Source organism: Hordeum vulgare, chromosome 6H, assembly GCF_904849725.1.
Source record: "Hordeum vulgare subsp. vulgare chromosome 6H, MorexV3_pseudomolecules_assembly, whole genome shotgun sequence".
Lineage (NCBI taxonomy): Eukaryota > Viridiplantae > Streptophyta > Magnoliopsida > Poales > Poaceae > Hordeum > Hordeum vulgare.
Genome location: NC_058523.1, coordinates 72017513 through 72043496, shown reverse-complemented (window position 1 = coordinate 72043496; position 25984 = coordinate 72017513). Strand labels below are relative to the sequence as shown.

Below are 25984 nucleotides of genomic sequence, written 5' to 3'. Positions count from 1 at the left end.
TTTTGCCACAACTCGTAGTTGGTAACGATCCGATCTTAACCTCTTATGCATCTTCATAGTGTTCCTGGTTCGACCGTAAGACGGTTTTTTTGTTTTCTACTATGTTTCCCAACAACAAAGACTGCATATCCACCCAAACCATCATTTGGAATACCACAAAAAGTACCCCCAAAAAACTTACCATTCTTGTGTTGAGACCGGTGGTTCCAGCCATACATATGCAAGGTGGAACCAATATGACAAGTAATCAATGGCTACCGCATATGCGAGAAAATCATTGGTGGTTCCGTTTGCCAATTTAAGAATAAAACTAAATGCTTATACACGCAATCTGGCATAAATCAATACTATCATTGAAATGACCCCCATCATATTCTTGTGTGTTTCAATCTTTCCACGCAAGACACTTATGTTCCATACTTTCCCCTCTCGCACCCAACAAAAGTTGTGTCGGTACATGCATGCTTTATGGAGTGAGATCGACAACATGGGAGGGTAAGCAAAACATCATTGAACAAAGAAAGTCGACGTGACCGGTGATGAGGCACCACGAGGACCTTCTGTTCGTCCTCTTCCTCCACATACAACAAGCTCATTTGTATTTACCGACGAAGAAAACTAGGCTCCTAGTATTGAAGCCAAGGCATAAAAGCTTGGATGATCTTCATTCAATTCCATTCCCTCTTCCTCCAGGCTGCCATACCCTCTCCCACCTCCGATGGTATACTTTCACTGCAATTATTTCTCTTTTTGGGTCAAACTCACCTTTTTCTTTGGCACCTCATCTCTTGTTAGCAACCTAATTGCGAGTACTTTTTGATCTATTTTATCAAATTTTGCATCGTTTTACGCCCAAGTCAACGCCATGGGCAGGTCAATGCCTCCATGCTAAGACTACCGTAGGCTTCGAAGGAATCAATATTAGATGAGACGACTACCATTTATGAATTAGACACAAGAGGCTGTCACGCGGAGAGACCAGCCGTGGAGCACACATAGTGTCATTTATTTATGCATCATTTTGACGTGTGGAAAAGGCAAGTCTTTATCACCCCCTTTCACATCGCATGAGGGGTGATTAGGGCGAGTCTTCATTAGTTGCCACCACCATCGCGAACGTTGAGGCCGTAGGTCCTTCTCCTCCTCATGCCTCTTCGGTGGTGTGAGGGATGGAAACCCCGATGCCTCGACACTGACCCGTCGATAGGTTAGGGTTAGGGTTTCATGGCGGCGACATAGACCTAACGAGTAAGTTTTCGACCTTTCCCATCTTGACGGTGTTGTTTACGACGCCCTCGATTTCTCCTAGGCTCAGATACCCATCGTCCTTTGTGGATGGTGATGCTAGGGTTTGCAAGGTATGTTGGTGCGGTGGCGAGGACTTCTTCCCTCTGTAGTTTGTCCTTGCTACATCCTTCGATGCCGCCGTGAGGCTAAGAGGAATAATTAAGATCTGACAATTAGATCCATTACTTTCGGTTGTGGCGGCAGAGGGGCTTCCCTCTATAGTTTGGTCCTTGCTATATCCTTCGGTTTCGTCGTGATGCCTCAAGGAATAATTAAGATATGACAATTAGACCCATGATTCTTCTGATTGCAGAGTCTGCTTCACTACGTAATTTGGTCCTTGCTATGTTCTTCTTCGCCGTCGTGAGGCCGGGAGGAATACTTAAGATCTAGCAATTAGATCTATGACTCTTGTGGTTACGGGGTTGGCTTCCCCCCCCCCCCCCCCCCCCCGTAGTTTGGTCCTCGCTACATCCTCGAGTTTCATCGTGAGGTCTGGAGGAATAATTAAGATCTGACAATTAGATCTGTGACTCTTGTGGTTACGGGGGCGACTTCCCTCCGTAGTTTGGTCCTCGCTACACCCCGCGGTTCTGCCGTGAGGCATGTAGGCATAATTAATATATGACAATTAGATCTGTGATTCTTCCGCTTGCGGCAGCGATGACTTCCCTCTGTAGCTTGGTCCTTGTTACATCCTTCGTTTTCGTCATGAGGATTGGAGGAATAATTTAGATATGGTAATTAGATCCGTGTCTCTTTCCGTTGCGTCAACGGCGACTTCCATCTGTAGTTTGGTCCTTGATACGTGCTCCCGTCTCATCGTGAGGCTTGGAGGAATAATTAAGATCCGACAATTTGATCCATGACTCTTCTGGTTACGGGGGAAGCTTCCCTCCATAGTTTGGTCCTCACTACGTCTTCAGTTCCGCCATGAGGCCCCGATGATTCGACAACACATCTCGGTGCTCCCCCCCATAAAATTACGCGATCGATACTTTTTTACCTCCTTGGTCGAAACAAGTAGTACTACTCCCTCCGTCACAGTTTAGAAGACATGATTAAATTTACGTGTATTTCCATAATAGACAAGGTTTAAGGTGCATTGCATTTACACATAGCAACTAATTAGTATTGAGTTGTAATACTTCTATACGCATGCGTAGTGTGAATGCTATTTTCCAGCTCATCTCACTGTCAATCAATAACCATCTAGGTTCGAGAGAATTTTCAAGCACACATTCTAAACCGTGACGGAGGGAGTAGTACAATTTCTCCATTGCATGTCAACGAGCTGCATGGTTTAGCTACTCCCTCCGTCATAGTTTAGAAGGCACGATTAAATTTACTTGCATTTTCACAATAGACAAGGTTTAAGTCGCATTGCATTTACTTCTAACAGCTAATTTATACTCCGTTGTACTACATCTACATGCATGCATATTGTGAATGCTATTTTTCAGTCCATCTTACAGCCAATCAATAACCATCTAGACCCAACGGAATTTTCAAGCATGCCTTGTGAGGCGTGTGGCAATGCATCGTCTCTTATCGTGTTATCATAAAAGCATTAATAATTTAAGATAAAACCATGCCAATGCATTGTTTCTTATGAGTTCTTTCTGCATTTAATAATTTGAGGTAACGTATGCATATGATTGGGTTAGAACCATTCTTTACCTATGATCACGTGTAAGGATTGTATGTTAACTAAGATACAACTCTAATCTTTTTCTCCATTGACTAATATGCCACATCAACAAAATGCCGATGATACGGCACTTAAAAAAATTAGTATTGGTACACGGCCGTGATGGAGGGAGTATTTAGAAACGCCTTGATGATAATACTAGTCCATAATTGCCATGAATACTGTATTTGCCAATATTTGGGTGTGTGTAAATGTTTTTGGTATACCGCTAGAATTGAATCAATGCCACCGGTCAAGGCAGCCCCGCCCCCCAACGTCGCGACCGAGTCGAACCGCACTGACGAGCCTACCCGCCACCCCACCGACAGGTGGGGTCCTTTATCCCCTGCCCCACCGCCCAGGGAGGAGGGTTGGGGGCGGGCACACCACGGCGCGGCCGGTAACCTCACCTCACCGGCCACCTGCTCTGCCGTCCTCTTCTCTCCCATCTGTGGCGGAAGGGCGACGGCCCAGCAGTCCCCACAGACACGCCGAACGACACCTCCACCTCCACTCCCCGCTCCCCCCCACAGTAAAAGCGAGCGTCCTCGGCGTCTCCGAGGCGCACTGGCCGGCTAAACCCTCCCCTTCCATTCCTCTCCCTCCGGCCGCTCCGCCGCTGCTAGGGTTCTAGGGCGCCGGTTAGGGGACGGCGGGCGCCCCGGCGCCGACGACGGCGGGCCATCTGGTAAGCGCGGCGAGTTTTTGTTGTTATTAATCCGGGACCGGGGATTCGATCCCGTCCCGTCGCCGCAATGCGGGCCGGATTACGGCGATCCGGGGGCGGGCCGGCGGGTCCCCCGGAATGGGGGTTCTTGTTTTCGGGGCGGGTTTGGTCTCTTCCCTGTTCATGTGGTTCGCGTCTCCGCGTCTGTATGGAGTGTGGTTTTTCCGGTGAGTCTTGGGAGGATTGTTTTTGGAGATTTTGGCAGGGAAAAGGTCGGGTCTTTTCGCGTAGAAATGGTTCTTGCTTTCTTGGCAGGCAAAAAAAAGGGGGTGAATGCCCCTTTCTTTTCATGGGCAGTGCAGGGATGTTCCCGGGAGGATCGATTAGTCATTTGGTTTTGGGTGCCTTTGGTTTGATCTCTGACGAAATTAGTCTTTGATTCAATCGGTTTTGGATCTTATGGGAGGGCTTTGGTTTCTGTGTTTTTTTGTTTTGGGTTTTTTCGGGGGCGTCACTGCGCCTACGCCTGGGATTGTTGCTTATCGCTCATCCATTTATTTATCCTTTTAATAATTGTATATTATGTGACTAGTTTGTCCCTTGGGTTGCAGAGCCATGGAGGAGGAGGACCAATCGTCAGTGCTGGTTGCTGAAGGCGCCATCAAGAGCATAAAGCTTAGCCTGTCCACCGAGAATGAGATAGTACGCTCTTCTTCTTGATGATTTCACTATCAGATTTCTACAGATGCATGCTGGACCAAAAGCATTGTCAATGTGTTCTGATTAGCTCTCAAATATACTTCTAATAAGGAAAACACACTTGAGAGAACCGACTCTGTTTCATTGATATTTGATTGAAATCAGTAATCATGATCAGTCTGCGAGGTTACTTTGGACAGTTTCAATAAGCACTTTGAGCTTGCAAGATACATGCCATGAGAACACTCTGCGGGCCTATGTGTTGTAGATAATACCGAGTTCTGACATTTCCCTTTCCCTTTGGGTATGACTGATACAGGGAGATTGTCACTTGCCCTATTTGCTTGGCTATGAATGTGCATTTCATGGACTGAATTACTTAATGTTGCATGCTCCTCCATCCATGGATTTTTTTTTTTTCATGTCATCATTTAACGGGTATATTCTGCACAGATTTTGATTTTTCACACCATATTTGTTACTCCCTCCGTTCCTAAATATAAGTCTTTCTAGAGATTCCATTAGTAGACTAAATGCGAATGTATATAGACATACTTTAGATTGTAGATTCATTCATTTTATTCCGTATGTAGACTCTTAGCGAAATCTCTTAAAAGACTTATATTTAGGAACGGAGGGAGTATATTATTGCGAGGAGTATTTGTTATATTATTGCGAGGAGTATTTGATATTTTTTAACCTTACTAATATGCGAATTTATGTGTTCTGCAGTGTACCTATTCTATAAATGACTGTCCTGTTACTCATCCTAGTCAGCTTGGGAATCCTTTCCTTGGCTTACCACTGGAAACAGGCAAATGCGAGTCATGTGGTGCCACAGAAAACGGCAAATGCGAAGGTTCTCAAACAACTTCTCATTAATTTTTCGTCATGCCCCAAACATTGTCTTTTAGCAGTCCTGGATCTCCTTTTCTCTTGTTACTAATAGAGTCAATACGACCTTTTAGGCCATTTTGGGTTCATTGAGCTGCCTGTACCTGTATATCATCCGTGTCATGTCAGTGAACTTAGGCAACTACTGAGCATGGTATGTCTGCAGTGCCTTCGTATCAAGAAAGGAAAGGTATGTATAGGTCAAAACAGCTTAATCTTACCATGTTAGTCTTCTGTACCGATTTTTCTGTTTCAATCTAAATCTAGTCATTCATGTCTCAGGTCAAACAGACCAACGGAAAGGAAAATTTTTCAGTAACGGCTTGTCACTACTGTCGGGTACTTGTCAACCTTAATATATTCTTCTTATGCCTTGAATTTGCTAGATGCAATACTTCACTGTTGGGCTGTAGCAATGCGGAGTATATAATCAAGCAGAAGCCATTGCTGTCAGTGTTTTGAATTTGACCCTAGTCGTATTTAGTTCAAGTTATATAGGTCACTGGTCTTCAACTTAACCAAAAGTCTGGTAGGAGAGAGCATATCCCACCCCACTTGTTTTATAGTGTTGGCTTGGTAACCTCAAGTATGATTGCAGGTTCTTCTTGTTCTTTTTTCATTTTTAAATTGAAGTTATGCACATAGGTGCTAATTGATTGGGAAGTTCTTTTCTCTAGAGAAATGGAATACCATAATAGTTTATGTGATTCAGTTTTATTTTGGTATGTGACATATTGTCACCAGAACTTACTGTACGCATAATTCCACTAATGCTACCTATTGAGGATGCTACTGAAACTTGGAAGATATAGCCAACAACATGGCATCAGAGACTATCACCAGTGAACGGCTTCCTATTTTACAGCATGTCACTGTGACAAGTGCGATCTGGATGAGTGTCAACTGATTTTTCTCATCTTTATTTCTTTTAGGGTCTCCCGGCACTATATTTGAAGGAAATCAAGACAGCAGATGGTGCATTTCGTTTAGAGTTGAGAGCACCCCCAAAGAAACACATGACAGAACGCTCCTGGGACTTCCTTGGCAAGTATGGGTTTCGCTATGGTGGAGCCTCCCACTCTAGGACATTGCTTCCAGAAGAGGTAATAATTTCATCTTGTTCTGTTTTCAAGATGTTATTGTAGCTTCTTTGGACAGTAAAGACCCAGATAAGCGTGCGTTAGTGTACAGCCTTTAAGTTTGGGCAGAACTTTATGCTGTTTGGAACGCCAAAAAATCCCAAGAAAATTATGATGCAGTATATCCTGGTACAGTCGCACATGAATAGGTGATGTGTGTGCAGGAGATCGACATGTGAAATATATATTTGCTGGTACCTTTGTTTTTTTGTTTTTCTGGTGGAGTACCCTATATGAACATGTTGTTTGGAGGTACGACCATCGCATTTTGAGGGTATCATGTACCCGCAGGAGTTTCCCAGTACCTTTTGATGTAAGAACACATATCACTTGATGGGGGCTGCGGACTGTACCAGACCGGACGGGTGAGAAGCGTCGCCGGATGAGACTAGCTGGTGCACGTGCCCAGATAGATGGTCTGTTTTTCTGTTTACATCTTCTCCAGATGAACTGCATTTTTCTCCCTGGCTTTCCACGTGTGAAGGTCTTTCATCCCTTGATAAGGTCAATTACCTTTGAATGATACGTTGGGTGGTATATTCTGGAATGCATTTATATACAATTGCAATCTGTAGGGGGTGGTATGTCCTGAAATGTTAATGTCATGATTGACTCCCATTCTTTACCCCCTAAAACACGGTAATTTCTAAAGCCTGAGGCCCAAGGGCTAACAGTTACTTGCCCCTTGATTATTTCTTACGGAGTTAACAATTTTTTTTTTGTATCCAGCAACCTACTATCTCATTACTGCATTATTTGCCAGGCTCTTAATATATTAAAGAAGATTCCAGATGACACGAAAAAAAAGCTAGCTGCACGAGGATACATTGCTCAGCCTGGATATGTGATGAAATATCTTCCAGTACCGCCTAACTGCCTCTATATCCCAGAATTCACAGATGGGCAGAGCATCATGTCCTATGTGAGTTTTCTTCTGTGCATTTCCTGGATCTTTGTAATTTTACTGACTGGTTTATATATCTATAATATCCCATATTGTTTTGCTTCTTGTTTCAGGATATTTCTATATCTTTGTTGAAAAAGATACTTCAAAAGATAGAGCAGATAAAAAAATCAAGATCTGGTTCCCCAAACTTTGAATCAAATGATTCCGAATCAACCGATCTGCAACTTTCTATCGGCCAATATATACAGCTCAGGGGTACTACAAAGGTATGTGTCATGATTTTGAAGCAAATTGCCTAATTATTCATATTTAGATGGTGCATGAATTAATTGCAAGCAGACTCTAGCTCAAATGAGCCAATTTTGAGTCAAGACTGTTCAAGGTTGCTTCTAAATTATCACCTAGTTAAAAATTGTAGAATTACAATCTGCTGTATTAAACAGCGTGATGCTTGTGTGCATTTGACAAAAAGTTAGAAATATTCACAATATGATTGTGTCTATCCTCTTCTGAGTATTATAATTTTGAAGCAAATTATGTGTCATGATTTTGAAGCAAATTACCTAATTATTCATTTTTAGATGGTGCATGAATTAAAATAGTTGCAAGGAAACCCTAGCTCAAATGAACCAATTTTGAATCAGACTGTTCAAGTTTGCTTCTAAATTATCACCTAGTTGAAATTTATAGCATTAAAATTGGTTCTATTGAACAGCGTGATGCTTGTGTCTATTTGACAAAAAGGTTAGGAATGTTCACATATGATTGTGTCTATCCTCTTCAGAGTGTTATAATTTTGATGAAGCAAATTATGTGTCATGATTTTGAAGCAAATTACCTAATTGTTCATATATTCATGGTGCGTGAATTAAAATAGTCGCAAGCAAACTCTAGCTCAAATGAACAAAATTTGAATCAGACTGTTCAAGTTTGCTTCTAAATCATCACCCAGTTAAAAATTATAGGATAGCAATCAGTTCTATTGAACAGCTTGATGCTTTTGTGCATTTGACAAAAAGTTAGGAATGTTCACAATATGATTGTGCCTGTCCTCTTCTGAGTGTTAACAAATTTGGACTTTTCATAGAATCATACGGAAGAGCTTTCTGGGCGCTTGACGACATATTTTTTAAGCATCAGCATTAGACTTTTGCAGTGTTCTTGGTGTGCTGATGAAAGAACCATCTGCTAGCGATTGTTCATTAGAGCCATTTGCATTTATTTTCTGATCAACTCTTTTGTTTTGAAGGGTCCTCAAGACGCAAAGAGATTTTCAGTTAGCACTGATTCATCTCATTTGTCAACAAAACAATGGCTTGAAAAGATGAGGACATTGTTCATCAGCAAAGGGTCAGGATTTTCATCACGCAGTGTACTTACTGGAGACCCGTATATTGGAGCAGATGTTGTTGGACTGCCTTCTGAAGTGGCAAAAAGAATTACTTTTGAAGAACAGGTTACGGATACCAATCTAAACAGATTGCAAGAGGTTGTTGACAAGGGATTGTGTTTGACTTATAGAGATGGTCAAACAACATATGCAATCACTGTAGGATCAAAAGGATATACCACTCTTAAAGTGGGTCAAACGATCAGTAGAAGAATCGTTGATGGTGATGTTGTTTTCCTTAACAGGCCACCTAGTACTCACAAGCATTCTCTCCAGGCATTTACTGTATACATCCACGATGATCATACAGTCAAAATCAACCCCCTTATATGCTCTCCTCTTGCAGCAGATTTTGATGGTGATTGTGTGCATATTTATTATCCTCAGTCACTTGCTGCTAAAGCTGAAGCATTGGAGCTTTTCAGCGTGGAGAAGCAGCTGACTAATTCACACAACGGAAAAGTAAATCTCCAGCTAGCGAATGACAGCTTGCTTGCTCTGAAACACATGTCTTCGAGAACCATGTTAAGCAAAGAATCAGCAAACCAGTTGGCAATGCTCCTGTCGCTTTCTCTTCCTGCTCCTGCGGTGGTCAAGTCTAAGCCATGCTGGACAATCACACAAATAATGCAAAGTGCGTTGCCAGCAGAATTGACTTGTGAAGGGGATAGATTCCTAGTTAGGGACAGCACTGTCATAAAACTGGATCTTGACAAAGAATCCATTCAGGCCTCGTTTTCAGAGTTGGTGTCCTCCATTCTTGCTGTTAAGGGACCAGGAGACGCGCTCAAGTTTTTAAATGCGCTGCAACCCTTTCTGATGGAATTCTTGCTTCTGGATGGCTTTAGTGTAAGCCTGCAAGATTTTAGTGTACCCAAGCCTCTGTTGGAAGAAGCACAGGAGTGTATCAAAAAGCAGTCTCTTGTACTGGAGCAGTCAAGGTGCTCAAATAGCCAGTCTGTGGAAGTAAGAGTTGACAACAATCTGAAGGACGTCAAACAACAAATTGCAGATTTTGTCGTGAAATCCTCTCGTCTTGGTCTTCTCATTGACCCAAAGAGTGACCCCTCAGTGTCAAAAGTTGTTCAACAGCTTGCTTTTGTTGGTCCGCAGCTCTACCGCGAGGGGAAGTTCTACTCAAGGCGTCTGGTGGACGATTGCTTCTCAAGTTTTGTCAATAGACACCCACCGATTGAAGATGGAGTTCAACACCCACCAGAGGCGTATGGTCTTGTGCAAAGTGCATATTTCCATGGTCTCAATCCTTATGAGGAGCTAGTACATTCGATATGTACAAGAGAAACTATTGTCCGCTCCTCAAGAGGGTTGACAGAACCAGGAACTCTGTTCAAGAGTCTAATGGCCATCTTGCGAGATGTAGTTATATGCTATGATGGAACCGTGAGAAACATCTGCAGCAATTCAATCATGCAGCTGAAATACAAAGAAGAAGATGACACAGATTTTCCAAGTGCTATAGCTCCTGGAGAACCGGTGGGTGTCTTAGCTGCCACTGCTATCTCCAACCCCGCTTATAAGGCTGTCTTGGATGCTTCTCAGAGTAATAATACTTCATGGGAGTTGATGAAGGTAACTGTGTTCTAAACTACTGTAGTTACTATCATACGCATCGGTATCTCAAGCTATGTTGTACCTACTGTTTAACATGTTCTTAACCCAACAGGAAATACTTAAAACAAAAGTTAGCTATAAAAATGATGCGAAGGATCGAAAAGTTATCCTGTTCCTGAATGACTGCTCTTGCCCCAAGAAATTTTGCAAAGAGAAGGCTGCTATTGCAGTGCAGGGTTGCCTAAAGAGAGTCACACTAGAGGATTGTGCCACTGATATCTGCATCGAGTATGTACATTCATGCCATCAATTCTATTTACTTCTACATTCTTGTTAGTGTTTCTCGTCATTTGCGCCGAATAGCATGAATATGACATTTGCATTTTCAGGTATCATAAACAAGTTAGTTTAGCTGCAACTTCAGAAGCCATCCCAGCATTTGTTGGCCATATTCATCTTGAAAAGGTATTGTGATGTTTTTTAGCTTTTCACATACAGGCTGTGTTTTTATAATTATATATGATACATATGGACATGTATGCATTTCTTGCAGGCATATTTAGAGAAGATAAACGTTAGCATTGATGAGATTCTTCATAAATGCCAAGAAGTTTCTGGGAAACATGCGAATAAGAAAGGAACTCTTGGTCACCTGTTTAAAAAGATTACTTTCTCTACTTGGTAAACTTCTTATTCTCTACTCTGCATTAGGTTTTCTGTTACATCTTAGATACCGTGGTTATTGCTCAGGACTGAGGTAGGCCTCATTTTAGCGGGTAGTTACTGAATGCTGGTGACATGCTAATTTTGCTTCAGGGTATTGTACACTTGTGGTTCTTGATCAAGATAGGCAATACCTAATATCTCAACGTGAAAAATGACTTCCATTCATACGAAATTACTTCACTGCCCTTCAGTGATTCCTACACACGCTAGCCCTTTCTCTTACATAATCAATTCACTCTTGCTGTTTAAATGTTAATTGCAACCCTTAAACATGACACCAAGGGTACATTAAAGGAGTAACCATTGCCAGTCATAGAATGACTTTATATATTGTCTAAATGGCTGCATGGACTTGCGATCTGAGCGTTAACTCTGTATTTTCTGCATGTTCTTAGTTTAGCATGAGGTTATCTGCTGCTCTATAGCAATGATCGTAGAACATTCTTAAGTTATGGTGGAAATTTTGTATTTTCTTGGTTGCAATATGCATTCTTTATTTTCTTGGTTCGAACTGGCTGGAACAAAAGGCCAGGCCTTGAGTTTCTAGCCGACTCATATAAGTCAGAGTATAATTTTTGTTTTTTAGGTATTTTCTTGGTTGCACTATCCATTATTTATTTTCTTGGTTCGAACTGGCATCCTCCACCCATGTGACTGGAGCTTAATCCATTAATGTCATAATGGGTATTTGTCTCGACACATGATGTTTCAGTACATTATTAATCGGGAACCACCTCTTTGTTATGTACTATTCAGTGTTGCCACACTTTTGTATGTTTTACCTGACATAATCTCTGATTACTGATATTTATTAAGGTTAATCTGATGGATATTCTTTTCCTTCTTAATCTTGGCAGTGATTGTTCATTTACGCAGAAGCCGGGTGATGAGAAGGTTCCATGTTTGCAGTTCTCTTTTTCTGAGGACATCCCTATGTTATCTGATTCCGTTGAGAAAGCAGTGAATGTGTTAGCCGACTCTCTCTGTAGTGTGCTTCTGGAGATAATCATAAAAGGTACTGTAAGCTGCAGAAACTAGTGTCCATGAACATTTCATTCACTGCATTTTTTTAAATTACAGTCTTTTGTTAAAAATAAATTGGTTTCTCCTATCTTACTGGATGAAAGATCTGATGTACTGCACTTCTTTGATTTGTCAACACCGGTCGTTTATATATTAGAGAATTTCATGTGTATAGTCGGTAGTTGCCTATTACCGTGTCCTTGGATGAGGCTATTGTTTTTAGTGGACTGGTGGTAGGGCATTCTGAGTTCCTGTGTTTAAGATGCTTAGGGCCAGGTACTGAACTCTGAACACACTAAAGAACCAAAACAGTAAATTTGTGACTTTTGTTTTCTAGTGTCTACTCCTTTTGGGTATCCTCCCATGCCCTATTTATACCTACATACTTTGATGATGAATACGTATCCTTTTATGCAATAGAGGCATGCCGTTCAGCTGAGAGTTTATAATGGATTTTTTCCTTGAAAAAAAACTGCAAATTTGTCAGTGCAACAATACAACAAATTTGGCAACTAGTTGACATGTAAACGGATGATTGCTGTCTGATCCTACAAAATAATAGCCTGTGTCATGTGGCGATTTGCTGTTCCATTTCATTTTTGGGTCCACTGATTTTTTGGTGGAATGTTATGCGTAAGAAATTAATGTTGGCAACTAGTTGACATCTAAACGGATGATTGCTGTCTGGGCCTACAAAATAATAGCATGTGTCATGTGGCAATTTGCTGTTCCATTTCATTTTTGGGTCCACTGATTTTTGGTGGAATGTTATGCGTAAGAAATTAATGTATATATACTGAACTACCTTTTTCTCTAAGGCAACATTGAAGATTTTCTAATTAAAATTTAGGTGGTGTTCTACCAGCTTCTTCTCTTAAGTGTGCGAAGGATTCTCCACTCAAGTTTTTTCCCCATTTGCTGTGCAGGTGATCCTCGAGTTCAAGAGGCTAAAATTACGTGGGTTGGGTCTGATGCAACGTCTTGGGTTAAACATACAAAGAAGATATCAAAGGGTGAGCCAGCAGTAGAAATTATTGTTGAGAAAAAGGAAGCTATGCAGAACGGTGATGCATGGAGAATAGCGATGGATGCATGTATACCAGTCATGAACCTCATTGACACACAAAGGTCAATACCTTATGGTATTCAGCAAGTGCGAGAACTTCTTGGCATATCATGCTCCTTTGATCAAGTTGTTCAGGTTAGCGTTGCATTTATTTGCAAAAGTTCGAGTTTTTTTTTTCTTTTGTGAAAACTGAAGTGACAAAGGTTTCAAATTCTTGGTAGGAGTCTTACCCCCCCCCCCCCCCCCCCCCCCAAAACTTAGGATGATCTTTGCAAAATAGTTTTTCTTCCCTAACACAAGTTTGACTGTACCGGTACTAGCTAAGGTTATTTGTTTTGTTAAATATGGTTTTCCTGTAAATATTGTACTGAAGCTTTGGTAAACATAGTAATAAATCAAAGCAAGGTTTGGTTTTGGTAAATACCAAACTAATCAAAGTTGATGTAAATTAAAAAATGAGGCAAACTTTTACGAAACATATAATGGCAGAGTTAAGAGAGAGGGAGGGAGGGAGGGGAGTGGAAGAGAGATGAAGGTGAGGTAGAGAGCTCCGCTGTGGTGTTTTGGTGGGTGGCTAGGCGACGTGAGTGGCTCTGCCTGTCGAGCTTGACTATCCTGTGGCCAGGCGCAGATTCCAAGGGTCAGAGAATTTGGCTGTAAGAGGACTTCGACAATTGGTTAGAATTTTTTATATTTATACCAAACTATGGTTTTCGATTTTCATGCATACCATAAACCAAAGCCATACTAGTTGGACGGTTTGGTTCTGTTTTTTGGGTTCAGTTTTGATACAGACATCGTAAATTTTATCACTCATTTAATGTATTGCTGCCTAGCGATTTACCTTTCATCCTGTGTGTTGTAGCACTTATTATAAAAAGCGATTCTGGTACAACTGTTTTGTGGTTGTTGATTTGTGCCGCGCTTGTTGTGAAGCTTTCTTTTTATTTATGTCCTGTTTCATTAGATATTTTTCTTGCTTGATCTTTTGTGCAGCGCCTTTCGAAAACTATGAAGACGGTTGCTAAAGGAATTCTGAAGGACCATTTGGTTCTTGTGGCAAACAGCATGACATGCACTGGGAACTTGAATGGGTTCCACAATGGTGGTTACAAGGCGACCTTCCGTTCATTAAAAGTTCAAGTACCTTTTACAGAGGCAACCTTGCTTGTAAGTTCATTTTGAGATCTCCTGATTTGTTTTAACACCGCATACACTATGCTGATTTCCTGATCTTCTTTTGTAGACCCCTATGAAATGCTTCGAGAAGGCTGCCGAGAAATGCCATTCTGATTCATTGGGCTCTGTGGTCTCATCATGTTCATGGGGCAAGCATGCAGCACTTGGTACTGGGTCATCTTTTCAGATTCTTTGGAATGAAAATCAGGTAAGCTGGTTTTTCAACCCGCCGGAGCTTACTATTCATATCAGTAATGGAGCTTGAGTCTATATTTAGTGGGGGTAAAAGGTCTTCAGATGGTAGGGCCAATCAAACTATTTTTTGTATTACTACAAATATAATAATTTGAATGTTGCTATAAAGCTGTTCCACTTTATGATCTAACCATGTGAAATTACACTTTTATGTTTTAACTTGCGGGGTGACCCGAGCATTTGCGCGGTTAGGCTGACTACATATTTGCAATATTTTAAAATTCCACAAAGTCTCTGCAGAGGTGACCCGTGCATTTGTCACTTGTCCTATTTTACCTGCGTTTTTCGTTGACTGCAATGGCATATCTCCATATGCTCGTTTGAATGCTCATCTTACTCCTATTAATTGACTTGCTGTTTTTCCATCTGAAACAATGTAATTATTGGTGTATGTTAACAAAACTACAAAAGGTTAACTAAGAGCCATTACATGCATCCCTGATACTCAACGCCCAAAGTTGACCACTCTGAGAAAAAAGAAGGCAATCAATGCAAATGTTTGGATTATTATATCTGGCGCTGTGAGGTCGGAGTGCAAATAATTGTAGAGCATGCGATAGGCTAGCCAATGCTTTGTTTTCTCTTTTGTGACATGCATGTCAGTAGGTGCTTTGATTAACAAACACTATTTTCAATAAGGTTGGGTTGTGCTCATCTATGACTATGAGGCAAAGGCTGAAAGCAGTACAATTCTTCTATTTTCTAAGAAAGCAAATAAATAAACACATATGCTACATCACTAATTCTGCAGTAAGCCTTTGTTGCGTTGCCGAGTCCTTGTGTGTATGTATTCTTCTCTTATCTGACTCATGGTCAATGCATACTGATGTCCTGAGAGACCTTTTTGCTGATGGCAACATTCTTCACTGATTGATGGGCCGCTGATGCATGCTAGAGACCTTGCCAAGTACGCGGGCATGGTCGCCTCTATCCCCATGGCGTGATCATGCCATGGCCTTGCCGAGTACTCAGGCATGATCGCCTCTATACCCATGGCATGATCATGTCCATGGCGATGGGCTATGTCATCCTGAATGTTTGTGTACCTACACTTCTAATGTAAAACATGCTAAACCAATATTTTAATTTGCAAATATTCTCTTCTCCAAATATTTTGCAGCACATAGTTTTATCTATGTACTGATTTAGTTGTAAGTTTGTAGCCGTGGGCTAAACGGATAGTTCTTGAGGATCTTTCTTATTGCAATCCTGCCACAACTTTGAACTTGTGTCAAACCTTCCAGCATATAGATTCCAAGATTTCTTTAAATCTCAGCCATTCTTTGCTTTTCAAATCTTTTTTTCGAGAAAACGCAAAAGACTTTGCGTTTCATTGTATTGAAAAGAGAGAGGAATAACCTCCTAAGAGGCTAGTACAGAGGTGTTACAGCCGGATCAATGCACGTCCCAGGTGGGTGGCAGGGTGACCCTAAGCCCTTTGGCCCCTGCCTTCGCCCAATTCCTGGACTCGTCCTTGATCGCATCAGCGAGCTCAACTAGCGATGGTGCTACATGATCAAATACACACGCGTTCCTATGTTTCCAGATCATCCAAGGCACGAGAAGCGCAGTCGAGGCCAGCGCTTTGCGGAGCGGGTGAGGTGTGGCGTCGCGAGCGCGCATCCACCAGTCCTGAAGCGTGGCGTCCTGGTCGGGCACCGGTGCCGGGAGTCGCAGCCAAGACATGGTCCCGTGCCAAGTCTGCTTCGCGAATGGGCAAGAGAGCAGCAGATGCTGTATCGTTTCCGGTTCTTGGTCGCCGAGCAGGCACCGAGGGTGATGTGTTAGGCCATGGCGAGCAAGGCGCTCGGCAGTCCAGCAGCGGTCCTGATTAGCGAGCCAGTGGAAGAACTTGACCTTCGCAGGGGCCCAGCCCTTCCAGATCAGCTTCCAGGACCGGCAAGTGATGGACCCGTGAAAGGTGGCTAGATAGCAGGAACTGGCTGAGTAGCTGCCGCTGGCTGTCCATTTCTAGGAGAGCGTGTCCGGCTCTGAGGAAAGGGTGATGCTGGACACCATCTGCCAAATCTGGAGATACTGCCCAATCTCCTGAAGGCCAAGAGTGCCGTGAATGTCTCTCGCCCAAGCGTTGCCGGCGATGCCTTGGGCCACCGTCCGGGACTTTCTGCGATGCTTGGGAATGCAAGAGTACAGCGAGGGCGCGTGCTCGCGGATGGAGAGGCCGAGGAGCCATCGGTCCTCCCAGAAAAGCGCCGTCGAACCGTCTCCAATCTGCATGGAGGTGGAGGCATAGAAGAGGCCGTGCTCCTCGGGGGTGAACTGCAGGCCCAAATCATGCCATGCGCGGCTAGAGTCCGTCCGCGAGAGCCATAGCCAGTGGAGCCTAAGGGCGAGCCCTGTGCGCTCAAGGTCGCGGACTCCCAGGCCGCCGTACTCAAGCGGTCGGCATACCCGGCGCCAGTTCACGTGACAGTGCCCATCGTGGGCGGCCTCGCGTCCTGCCCATAAGAACCCGCGCTGAATCTTCTCAAGCTGCTTCAGGGTTTTCTTCGGGGGCGCTAGGGCCAGCATTTGGTGGATGGGGATGGCGCTAAGCACGGACTTGACGAGCGCCAGCCGCCCGGCCTTGTTCATGAGCCATGCCTTCCACGAAGGGAGGCGACCGGCCACCTTGTCAACTAGAGGTTGCATCTGAGCCGCAGAGGGGCGGCGCGTGGAGAGGGGGATACCCAGGTACGTGATGGGCAGAGCCGCCGTGTGGCAGCCAAGAATCGCTAATGATTCGGCGGTCGACTCATCTCCATGAAGCGCAGTGGCGGAGCTCTTGCCGTAGTTCACGTGCAGGCCGGAGGCGGAGCCAAAAACCCCTAGGATGCCCTTCACGGCGAGGACCTCGTCGGTCGAGGCATGGCAGAACAGCATCACATCATCGGCGTAAAGTGAGATAGCCGGGATGTTGCGTCGGGGGTGCAATCTCCGGAGAATGCCGGTCTGGAGCGCCCGTTGCATGAGGCGGCTGAGCATGTCGACGGCCAGGACAAAGAGCTGCGGGGATGTCAAGTCACCCTGTCTGAGCCCGCGGCGATGCCAGATCGGGGGTCCCGGCACGCCATTGAGCAAGACGCGGGTGCTGGCCGAGGAGAGGAGGATGGCCAACCACTCCCGGAACCTCGCTCCGAAGCCATATTGGCGCAAGGCCTCGAAGAGGAAGGGCCATGATATGGAGTCGAAGGCCCGGGTTAGGTCGAGCTTGAGCATGATCCTTGGCTCGCCTAGTTGGTGCAGGAGCTTGAGGGATTGCCGGACTAGGATAAAGTTGTCGTGGAGGGTACGTCCGGCAATGAAAGCGTTCTGATAGCGGCTCACCAGGCCGTCGAGCATCGGTGCCAAGCGCAAGGAGAGGACCTTCGCAAAGAGCTTGGCTACAATATGTATCAGGCAGATCGGCCGGTAGTCACCAAGCTTGTGAGCATCGGCGCGCTTTGGCAGCAAGGTGAGCATAGCTTGGTTAAGCTTGTGGAATCCACGCCCCCTCAGCGCATAGAGCTGCTCAAAGGCCTCAAACACGTCCTGCTTAATGGTGCTCCAGCACGCTCGCAAAAACTCCGCGGTGAAGCCGTCCGGCCCTGGTGCCTTGTGCGCCGGCATGCGCCTCACAGCCTCCCAGATCTCATCGGGGCTGAACGGCACCTCTAGGGCAGAGAGGTCTACTGGCTGAATGAGGTGCTCGAAGTCTAGCGTGTGGGTGCGGTCGGCCGCTGTGCCGAGCAGCCCATCAAAGTGAGCGAAGGCCGCCTGGGCCATCTCGTCGTGCTCGCTGATCATCTGCCCATCAATGAGCAGGCTGTACACTGTTCTTCTGACGACGATATGTGCATTGCCTGTGGAAGAAGCTCGTGTTCGCGTCGCCGTCCGAGAGGGAGGAGATGCGAGCACGCTGTCGGGCAATCGTGCGCTCAAGCGAGGCCAAGCCCAAGTAGGAAAGCTTGGTCTGCTTGCGCAGCCAGTCCTCCGGGGGGATAGCGTGCGGGTCTCCATGGCTTGGTCGAAGCGCAGGATGAACTCGCGGGAGATGGCGAGCTTGTCCCTGATGTTGCCCGTGGACTTGGCGCTCCAGCTCGTGAGGGCGCGACCCGTGGCCTGCATGCGCCGGACCAGCCGTCTGAAGGGGTCTGGGTCAGACACCGATCCCCAGGCCGCGGCTACCGTGTCGTGGAAGTCGTCGAGACGCATCCAAAACTCCTCGAAGTGGAAGCGTTTTCGGGCTGATGGCATGGGCGATCAGTCCAAAAGCAAAGGGCATTGGTCGGAGACAACGGATGCCAGGCAGCGGAGGTGGCACTCGCCATGGCTGTCCTCCCAGTCTGCGGTGCAAAGCACCCGGTCGAGGCGCACGAGCGTGGGAGGGGACTGCTCGTTGAACCACGTGAAGCGACGCCCATTGAGGTAAACCTCCTTGAGGGCAAGGTCGTTGATGACTCGGCGAAATCTGCCCATCATGCGGTGGTTCACGTTGCCCGAACTTCTGTCCGAGGCATGACATATCAAGTTGAAGTCCCCACACAGCATCCATGGACCGGGGTTGGTATCGCGAATGTCGCGCAGCTCTTGGAGGAATAGTAGTTTGTCCTGGTCGCTTTGCGGCCCGTAGACCGTGGTAAGCCACCAGGGGTTACCATTGGGCGCGCGCACCTTCGCAGTCACCGCGTGCTGCGTGAACTGGAGGTCAGAGAGTGTGGCAGCCCTGGTCTTCCAAGCCAGGAGAATGCCGCCACGCGTGCCATCGGCCGGGAGGTAGGTTGACCCATCAAACTCAGACCCCAACGTTTCCAGCACAACAGAGGACGAGATCAAAGCCATCTTAGTTTCTTGCAGGCATACAATGGATGCGCGGGTGGTACAGAGAAGCGAATGAATCGCACTACGCCTAGCGCGTGAGTTGAGGCCTCTAACATTCCAAACTACAATCTGCAGGCCGTGATCCATGAACAAGGATTCGACGTGTGACGAGCGGCGCCGCTAACTCGCGCAGGCGGCAGCATCGCTGCGAGCAGCCGTCAGGCATGCCGGAATCTCTCTGTCGACGAGGGCCGCGATAGCCTGCAGTACCGACATCTTTAGTGGCATGGCAAATAGATCGTCGTAGGCTTTCATCGCCGCAGCGGAGATGGGCTGGTTGATGCCGACGATGCCGAGGGTGCGGAGGATCTGCACTTGGGCGCGCCTCTCGGCCCTTGGCGGCGTTGCCGCCGCTGTGTGAGCAGAAGCCGACCGCCCTCGCCGTGGGCTGAAGTTCAGGGGTGGTCGCTGGCGCTTTCCTGGTGATGGCAGAGCTGCATCGAGCTGCTTCGTGGCTGCAGATAGAAATTGCCCCAGCGTCCAAGAGGGGGGATCCGGTGCTGGCCGGCTGCGAGGTTGTCGCAAGGTGATCGGAGGAGAGGCGAACCGGCACGGCGCGGAAGCGCGCGGCACGACAGCAGGACCATCACGAACTGGACGAGCGGGCCGTTGCAGGATGGTAATCGGTGCTGGGTCATGCCGGCCTGGGGCTTCGCCAGACGCTGCAGGGGTGGGCCGAGGGTAGCTGCCCAGCAGAGGCTGGCCCAGGGGAGTTCTGAACAGCAGTGGACGTCCCTGTGGGCTGGCATGTGGGCGGGGGCCAGGAGCCAAATCTGGCGGAACGGCGGTGATGGCCAGGATTCCCGCGCATGACGGGTCGAAGCCCGCGCTGTCCGGCGGTGACTGCGTTGAGGGTGTTCCCGCGCGTGGCGACGCGCTGGCCCGCGGCGTCTGATCCGAGACGTCAGGCGGGGCCCGCGCCGCGGGGAGTATTGTGCCGCTTTGGCCCGACCGGGCAGCAGGCGAGACCGGCGCGTTTTGCAGGTCTGGCTGGGGATTCGGCAGAAGGCTGGCGAACGTGATCTCGGCCGAAGCCGTGGTGGCCCCGAGCGAATCAGCCTTCGGTGCGAGGGCACGCGCTGTCTCGGGCGGGATGGCGCTGGTCGTGGTGGGGGCGCGGGGATTTGAAACGGCAGGGAGGATTGGGGCGTTTCCAGCCACAAGTTGCATGCCGGCTGTCGTCGAAGATGGGCCCGATCTGCCGCAGTCCGAGGGCTGCGCAGGTAGGTGCGCGCGGGCCCCGACGAACCTCCCTTTTGCAGGCCGGTGACGCGGTCTCCCTCTGCTTTGTTGACGTGGTGATGGCGGTACGTGGGTCCCTGCTGGGTCCCTGCTGCCTGGGCCAGGCCAGCATGCCCAGTCTGGCTGGACGGGGGCCACTTTGCGGCGCCGCCACATCAGGCCAGGAGGCCGCCATGGCCGTACCGTCTGCACGGCCGGCCGGGGCCTCGTTGGCACGTCTTCGCTTGCGGCCGCGACGGCGCGCGTGGCCTGGGGCCGGGCCTTGACCATTGCCCTGGCCGCGCCTGCTGCCCTCGCCTGCATCGTCACCTGCCGGCCCTCCGGTTGCCTGAAGATCAACCGACGCTGCCCTGATGCGCTCCGCCCTGGTAAGCTCGATGGAGACGGGGTAGGACAGGGTTCTGACGGCCGGGACTTCCGAGGGCACGCGGGCCGGGAGCTGCTCGACGATGGCCAGCACCACGGCGCGCCGGATGCCTGCGGGGTCGTGGGTGCGGCCGGACAGACGGAAGATGGCGAGATCGTCTCGCGACTGCGTGCGGGGGTGCAACCGTTCGATCCAGCAGCTCGATCCCAGCACATGTTCAGCCACGGAGAGATGCCACGCATGAGCAGGGATTCCGCGGAGCTCCAGCTCGACGCGATACCCGAGATCATCTGCGGTGGCATGCGCCAGCTTGCACCAAGGCCGCAGGGAGAGGGCAAAGCGCGGCGAGCAGAGGAGGTGCTCTCCATTGAGCCGGCGCATGGTGGCCACGGAGGAGAAGATGATGAGAAAGTCTTCTGGGTGGTGCGCGTGCACGGTGAAGTCGCCCTCGGCGAGGTCCAGCGAGCTCAGGAGCAGCTCGGCCACCTCGGCGGGAGAAACACGCGGCCGGTTGCCCGTGATGGTGGCCACCATGGCGCGGGCAAGGACGAGCTCCGCATCGTCCATCTCCGTCGTCTGCGCCATGATAACACGCGCGGGGCTATCAGCGGCCGACGGGGCGGGTGGAGCCTGGAGGAGAGCCGACGCCGGGGGAGCGGCGCGTGGCTGCACGGCGGGTGGAATCCTGGCGACCACGCCGCGTCCTTGGCGCGGTGCTGCGCGGCGTCCGTGCGCGCGGGCTGCCGAGCCGCGTCGGCGGCGCGACGGCCGCCACAGGCGCGCGAGGCGTGGCCGGAGCCGAGGCAGCGGCGGCACCGGACGTCATTGGGGCAGTCGCGCACGTGGTGCCTGGAAACAGAGGCCGGCGACCTCCTCCGGGGACGGACTGGGGCGGAGCTGCGGGGATGCCGGGCAGGACGGAGCGTCACGGCGCGGGCGGCGGTGGGGGTGCCTGCGACGGGGCTGCTGAAACCCGTCCGCGTCGAGCACCGGCCCACTCGTCGCGCGGCGCACCTCCGAGCGGGGGCCGAGGCGGTCCTGCACCGCGGGACGGGGAGCGGGCGCGGCGCGTCCGGGGGCTGCGGCGACGCGCCTGGGGGCGGCGGTGGCCGGCAGTCCTGTGGGGAGCGAGCGCGCGACGTCGCTGTACGATCTCGACGAGGACTCTCCCTCCGAGCTGCTCCAGTGTTCCCCGTAGGAGACGCGCTCGCCCGAGGAGCGCGGCCATCACCCGGGCCCTGAGAGGGAGGAGCAGGGCGGAGCGGTGGCGGTGGGCGGTGAGGTTAGGCTAGGCTAGGCGCGGGGGGCGGGGGCGGAGCAGGAGCGGAGCGGAGCCATTCCTTGTCTTTGTCAAGATGGATATTTTGGATTGGATTGGAGCTTTTCAAATCTTGCCTGTTCATTTTCTATTGTTCTATAATAATATAAAGAAGACAGATTATGAAGATCTAATGGATGCGATCTGTTTAGGTATTATTATGTTGATCTGTTTAGGTGCGGTTGTGATGTAGTAGTACTAATAAATAGATGGTCCACCAGACCAATGGATGGATGTTACACTTTTTTTGTGTGAATTTCTAGTCTGTTTCTCTATTTTTTACCCGTATTGTGCTTTTAGTATATAAATAATTGATTTGATCATTACAGCTGAAAAGCAACAAGGAGTATGGTGATGGCCTGTATGATTTCCTGGCCTTGGTGAGGACCGACCAAGAAAAGGCTGCTTACACATTCTTGGACGATGTGGACTACCTTGTTGAAGACAACGCGATGGATGATTTTTGCTTATCACCGGAATTGGATGGGACCCATGGTATGCCCACTTTTGAAGATAATCCTGAAGAGCAAACTACTGAAAATGGCAGCTCATGGGAAAATGGCACAACGGCGAATGCAAATGCTGGGAATGATTCTGGTAACTGGGGAGGAGGCCCAGCAGTGGAGAATGATTCCACTGATTGGGCAGGCTGGGGCAATGACAAAAAGACTGTATCCGTAGAACCAGCCGAACCCGATACTTGGGCTGACCAGGGTGCTAAAAAGGATACGGAAGGAGGCTGGAGTAATGCAGCTGCAAAACCAGCAGAGCAAGACAAGTCATGTTGGAATGCACCCCCAACAGTGGAGAATAATTCATCAGACTGGGCAGGCTGGGGCACTGGAAACGCAAATGACAGAAATATTGTATCTGAAGGACCAGCTGAAGTCGATACTTGGGCTGATCAGAGTGGTAAAAGGGATACTGATGGAGGTGGTGCTAGCTGGGACAAAATGAAAGTGAAGGATAACAATATGCAGCAAGACCAATGGGGTCATGTGCCAACCCAGAATGTTGACGCACAGGATGATCCATGGGGAAGTGTGGCAGCTGTGGCTCAACCTTCCACCGCAAAGCATATGGATGCAAATAATGATTCCTGGGGGAGTGTGGCAGCGAAAGCTCAAACTTCTACTGCAGAGCATATGGATGCAAATAATGATTCCTGGGGAAGTGTGGCAGCTAAAACTTCTACTGCAGAGCCTATGGACACAAAGGATGATTCCTGGGGAAGTGTGGCAGCTAAAGCTTCTATCGCAGAGCCTATGGACGCAGGGAATGATTCCTGGGGGAGTGTGGCAGCAAAGGCTCAGACTTCTACTGCACAGCAGGAGTCCTGGGGTAATGTTTCTGCTTCACCATCAGATAATGCGTGGGGTGCTGCTCCAGTTTCCCAGGGACCCGATAATTCAGATGCAAAGCAGCCAGATTCTTGGGATGGCTGGGGTTCTGCTCCTCCAGTTTCCCAGGGACCAGATAATTCAGATGCAAAGCAGCCAGATTCTTGGGATGGCTGGGGTTCTGCTCAAGCCAATGAGTCGAGTACTGATAAATGGAAGACCAATGCTTCTGGCAACAACAAAGGCTGGAAATCAGATGGATGGGAGGCCAAAGAAAACCGGAGGGACCAAAGAGACAATCCAGGCAGGCCCCCAATGAGACCTCCTGTTGAGAGGCCACCAAGACCACGGTATGAACTGCCAGCTGAGGCGAAAAAGGTTCTACAAGAAATTGAACCCATTGTAACAACGGTCAGAAAGATCTTCCGTGAATCAAGGTAAATTATCTCACAGTTCACTTTGTTTGCTTTGTGTGCTTCATGGTATGCAAGACGGTTATTATGTTTATACCATCTTAAATATATTTATTTTTACCATTATCATAAATGTTGCAGTGATGGCATAAGGCTTCCCCTGGAGGACGAAAAGTTTATCATAGAAAAAGTTCTGGAGCACCACCCTGAAAAGGAAAAGAAGGTGTCTGGTGAAATTGATCATATAATGGTATGGATTATTGTGCTACCTTTTGCCTTCTATTGTCTTTTTTTAGTTAAACGCCTTTAGCTTTATTCTGAAGACGATAACTCCCTGAGCTGTTGAGATGAGCTGCTCCATCTCTCTAAAAACTTGGCCACCTGCTGACTCCACTTGCCTGCTTGCCACAAATTAACTACTACCTGACAGTCTATTTCTAGCACCACTCGCTGATAGATAGCCCTTCTCAATAGCTAGCATTGAGCCATGGGTTTCTGCAGTTGTTGGATGAACAATTCCTTCGTATTTCGACAGTAAGCAGCCAAGAGTTGTCCTTAGCTACTGTTCCCGTTCTGGCAGCTCAACCATGAGATGGAATGTGTTATTGTCTGACGTGTCATAATAAAATATGCAAGATCTTAACGGCCTCGTTTGATTTCGCAGGTGAACAAGCACCACATTTTCCAGGACAGCCGATGCTTCTACGTGGTGTCATCAGATGGGACCCAAACAGACTTCTCCTACATCAAGTGCATGGACAACTACGTGAGGAAGAACCACGAGGAGCACGCCGAGCTCATCTGCGAGATGCACTTCAAGAAGCGCAACCGCGATCGACCACCAGTGGTCGATGGAGGTGCGGCACCACCCACTGAAGCCGGGGCGTCTCAGCCGACTCCGGGCGAGCGCTTGGAAGCCGCTCTGCCAGGCCCGCCGCCAGGAACCCCACCTCCTTCAGCAATCACCCAGCAGGAGGGGACTCCAGCTTCTCCGGGTGCGACTCCAGAAGATGATCTGCCTCTGCCTCCTCCCCCTCCCCCTCCACTGACCCAGCGTGGGGATGGAACACCAGAAGATGATCTGCCTCTGCCTCCTCCCCCTCCACTGACCCAGCGTGGGGATGGAACACCAGAAGATGATCTGCCTCTGCCTCCTCCTCCTCCACTGCCCCAGCAGGAGGCTGAGACGCCAGGTTCAGCGCCAGAGGCAGGAGGCGCCGATGACAAGTGGGGGGCGGGAGGTGCCGATGATGAGTGGGGGGCGGGAGGCGCCGACGACAAGTGGGTCTAGTGGTTGCTTAGGGTGTGGAACTGAACTGAACTGAACTGGTTGTACATACATGGTCGTAGCGTCCCGTGCTGAAAAACCTTTCTGCTTGCCCTGACAGACTTGATGTAGAGGGGTGGTGGCAGTAGCCGTTGTTAGACCTGATGGGCTGCATTTCCCTGTCGTGTGCGATGCGCTCTTCCGGATGAACCATGTAACATCTGGGAGGTATGTCGCCCCATGTGCTGCCTATGGTTATCGCCGCTAGTTTCAACATCTCCTTGGTTTCTGGTTGGCGTGGTGTGGCTGTTTACTTCCTCTGTTTCTTTTGGAATATCTGGGGAGCATTTTCCTAGCGAGCTCCAACCACAAAATGAAAGTTGCCATAGCAATTTTCTAAGAATTGCAATGTTTGGTGGTGAAAACTGCCATGTACCGTGTTTAAAAGGCAAAAAGAAATACCACAGATCGCTGTTCGTTCAATTGTGATCGGCTTTGGAAATGTTCCCTTCACTTTCTTTGTACTCCTTCCGTCTTAAAAGAAGTGTCTCGAGTTTAGTATAACTTTTTTTTTATACTTCCTCCGTCTCAAAATAAATGTTTCAAATTTAGTAAGTATAAAGTTGGGGCATTTATTTTGGAACGGAGGGAGTACAGATTTTTTTTTAAGTTAACCTCTATAT

The 25984-nt window shown here is 48.1% G+C and overlaps 1 protein-coding gene across 4 annotated transcripts; it reads left to right on the top strand.

Annotated features, from left to right (window-relative positions):
* The first annotated feature begins 1140 nt into the window (after window positions 1-1140).
* LOC123401596 (DNA-directed RNA polymerase V subunit 1) lies at window positions 1141-25590 on the top strand. Of its 4 annotated transcripts, XM_045095424.1 has the most exons (20): window positions 3438-3665; window positions 4256-4346; window positions 5076-5202; window positions 5312-5427; window positions 5520-5576; window positions 6170-6340; window positions 7140-7298; window positions 7394-7549; window positions 8533-10263; window positions 10358-10533; window positions 10635-10710; window positions 10799-10926; window positions 11829-11986; window positions 12921-13195; window positions 14057-14230; window positions 14307-14447; window positions 22611-23685; window positions 23758-24058; window positions 24176-24284; window positions 24699-25590. In XM_045095424.1, the coding sequence occupies exons 2-20, from the start codon at window positions 4260-4262 to the stop codon at window positions 25323-25325; spliced, it is 5844 nt and encodes a 1947-aa protein (XP_044951359.1). In that variant the 5' UTR covers window positions 3438-3665; window positions 4256-4259; the 3' UTR covers window positions 25326-25590. The 4 variants fall into 4 exon arrangements, with proteins under 4 accessions (XP_044951358.1, XP_044951359.1, XP_044951357.1 ...); XM_045095423.1 differs by lacking the exon at window positions 3438-3665 and adding an exon at window positions 1141-1248 and having other exon boundaries at window positions 22611-24058; XM_045095422.1 differs by having other exon boundaries at window positions 3439-3665; window positions 22611-24058.
* Window positions 25591-25984: the final 394 nt, after the last annotated feature.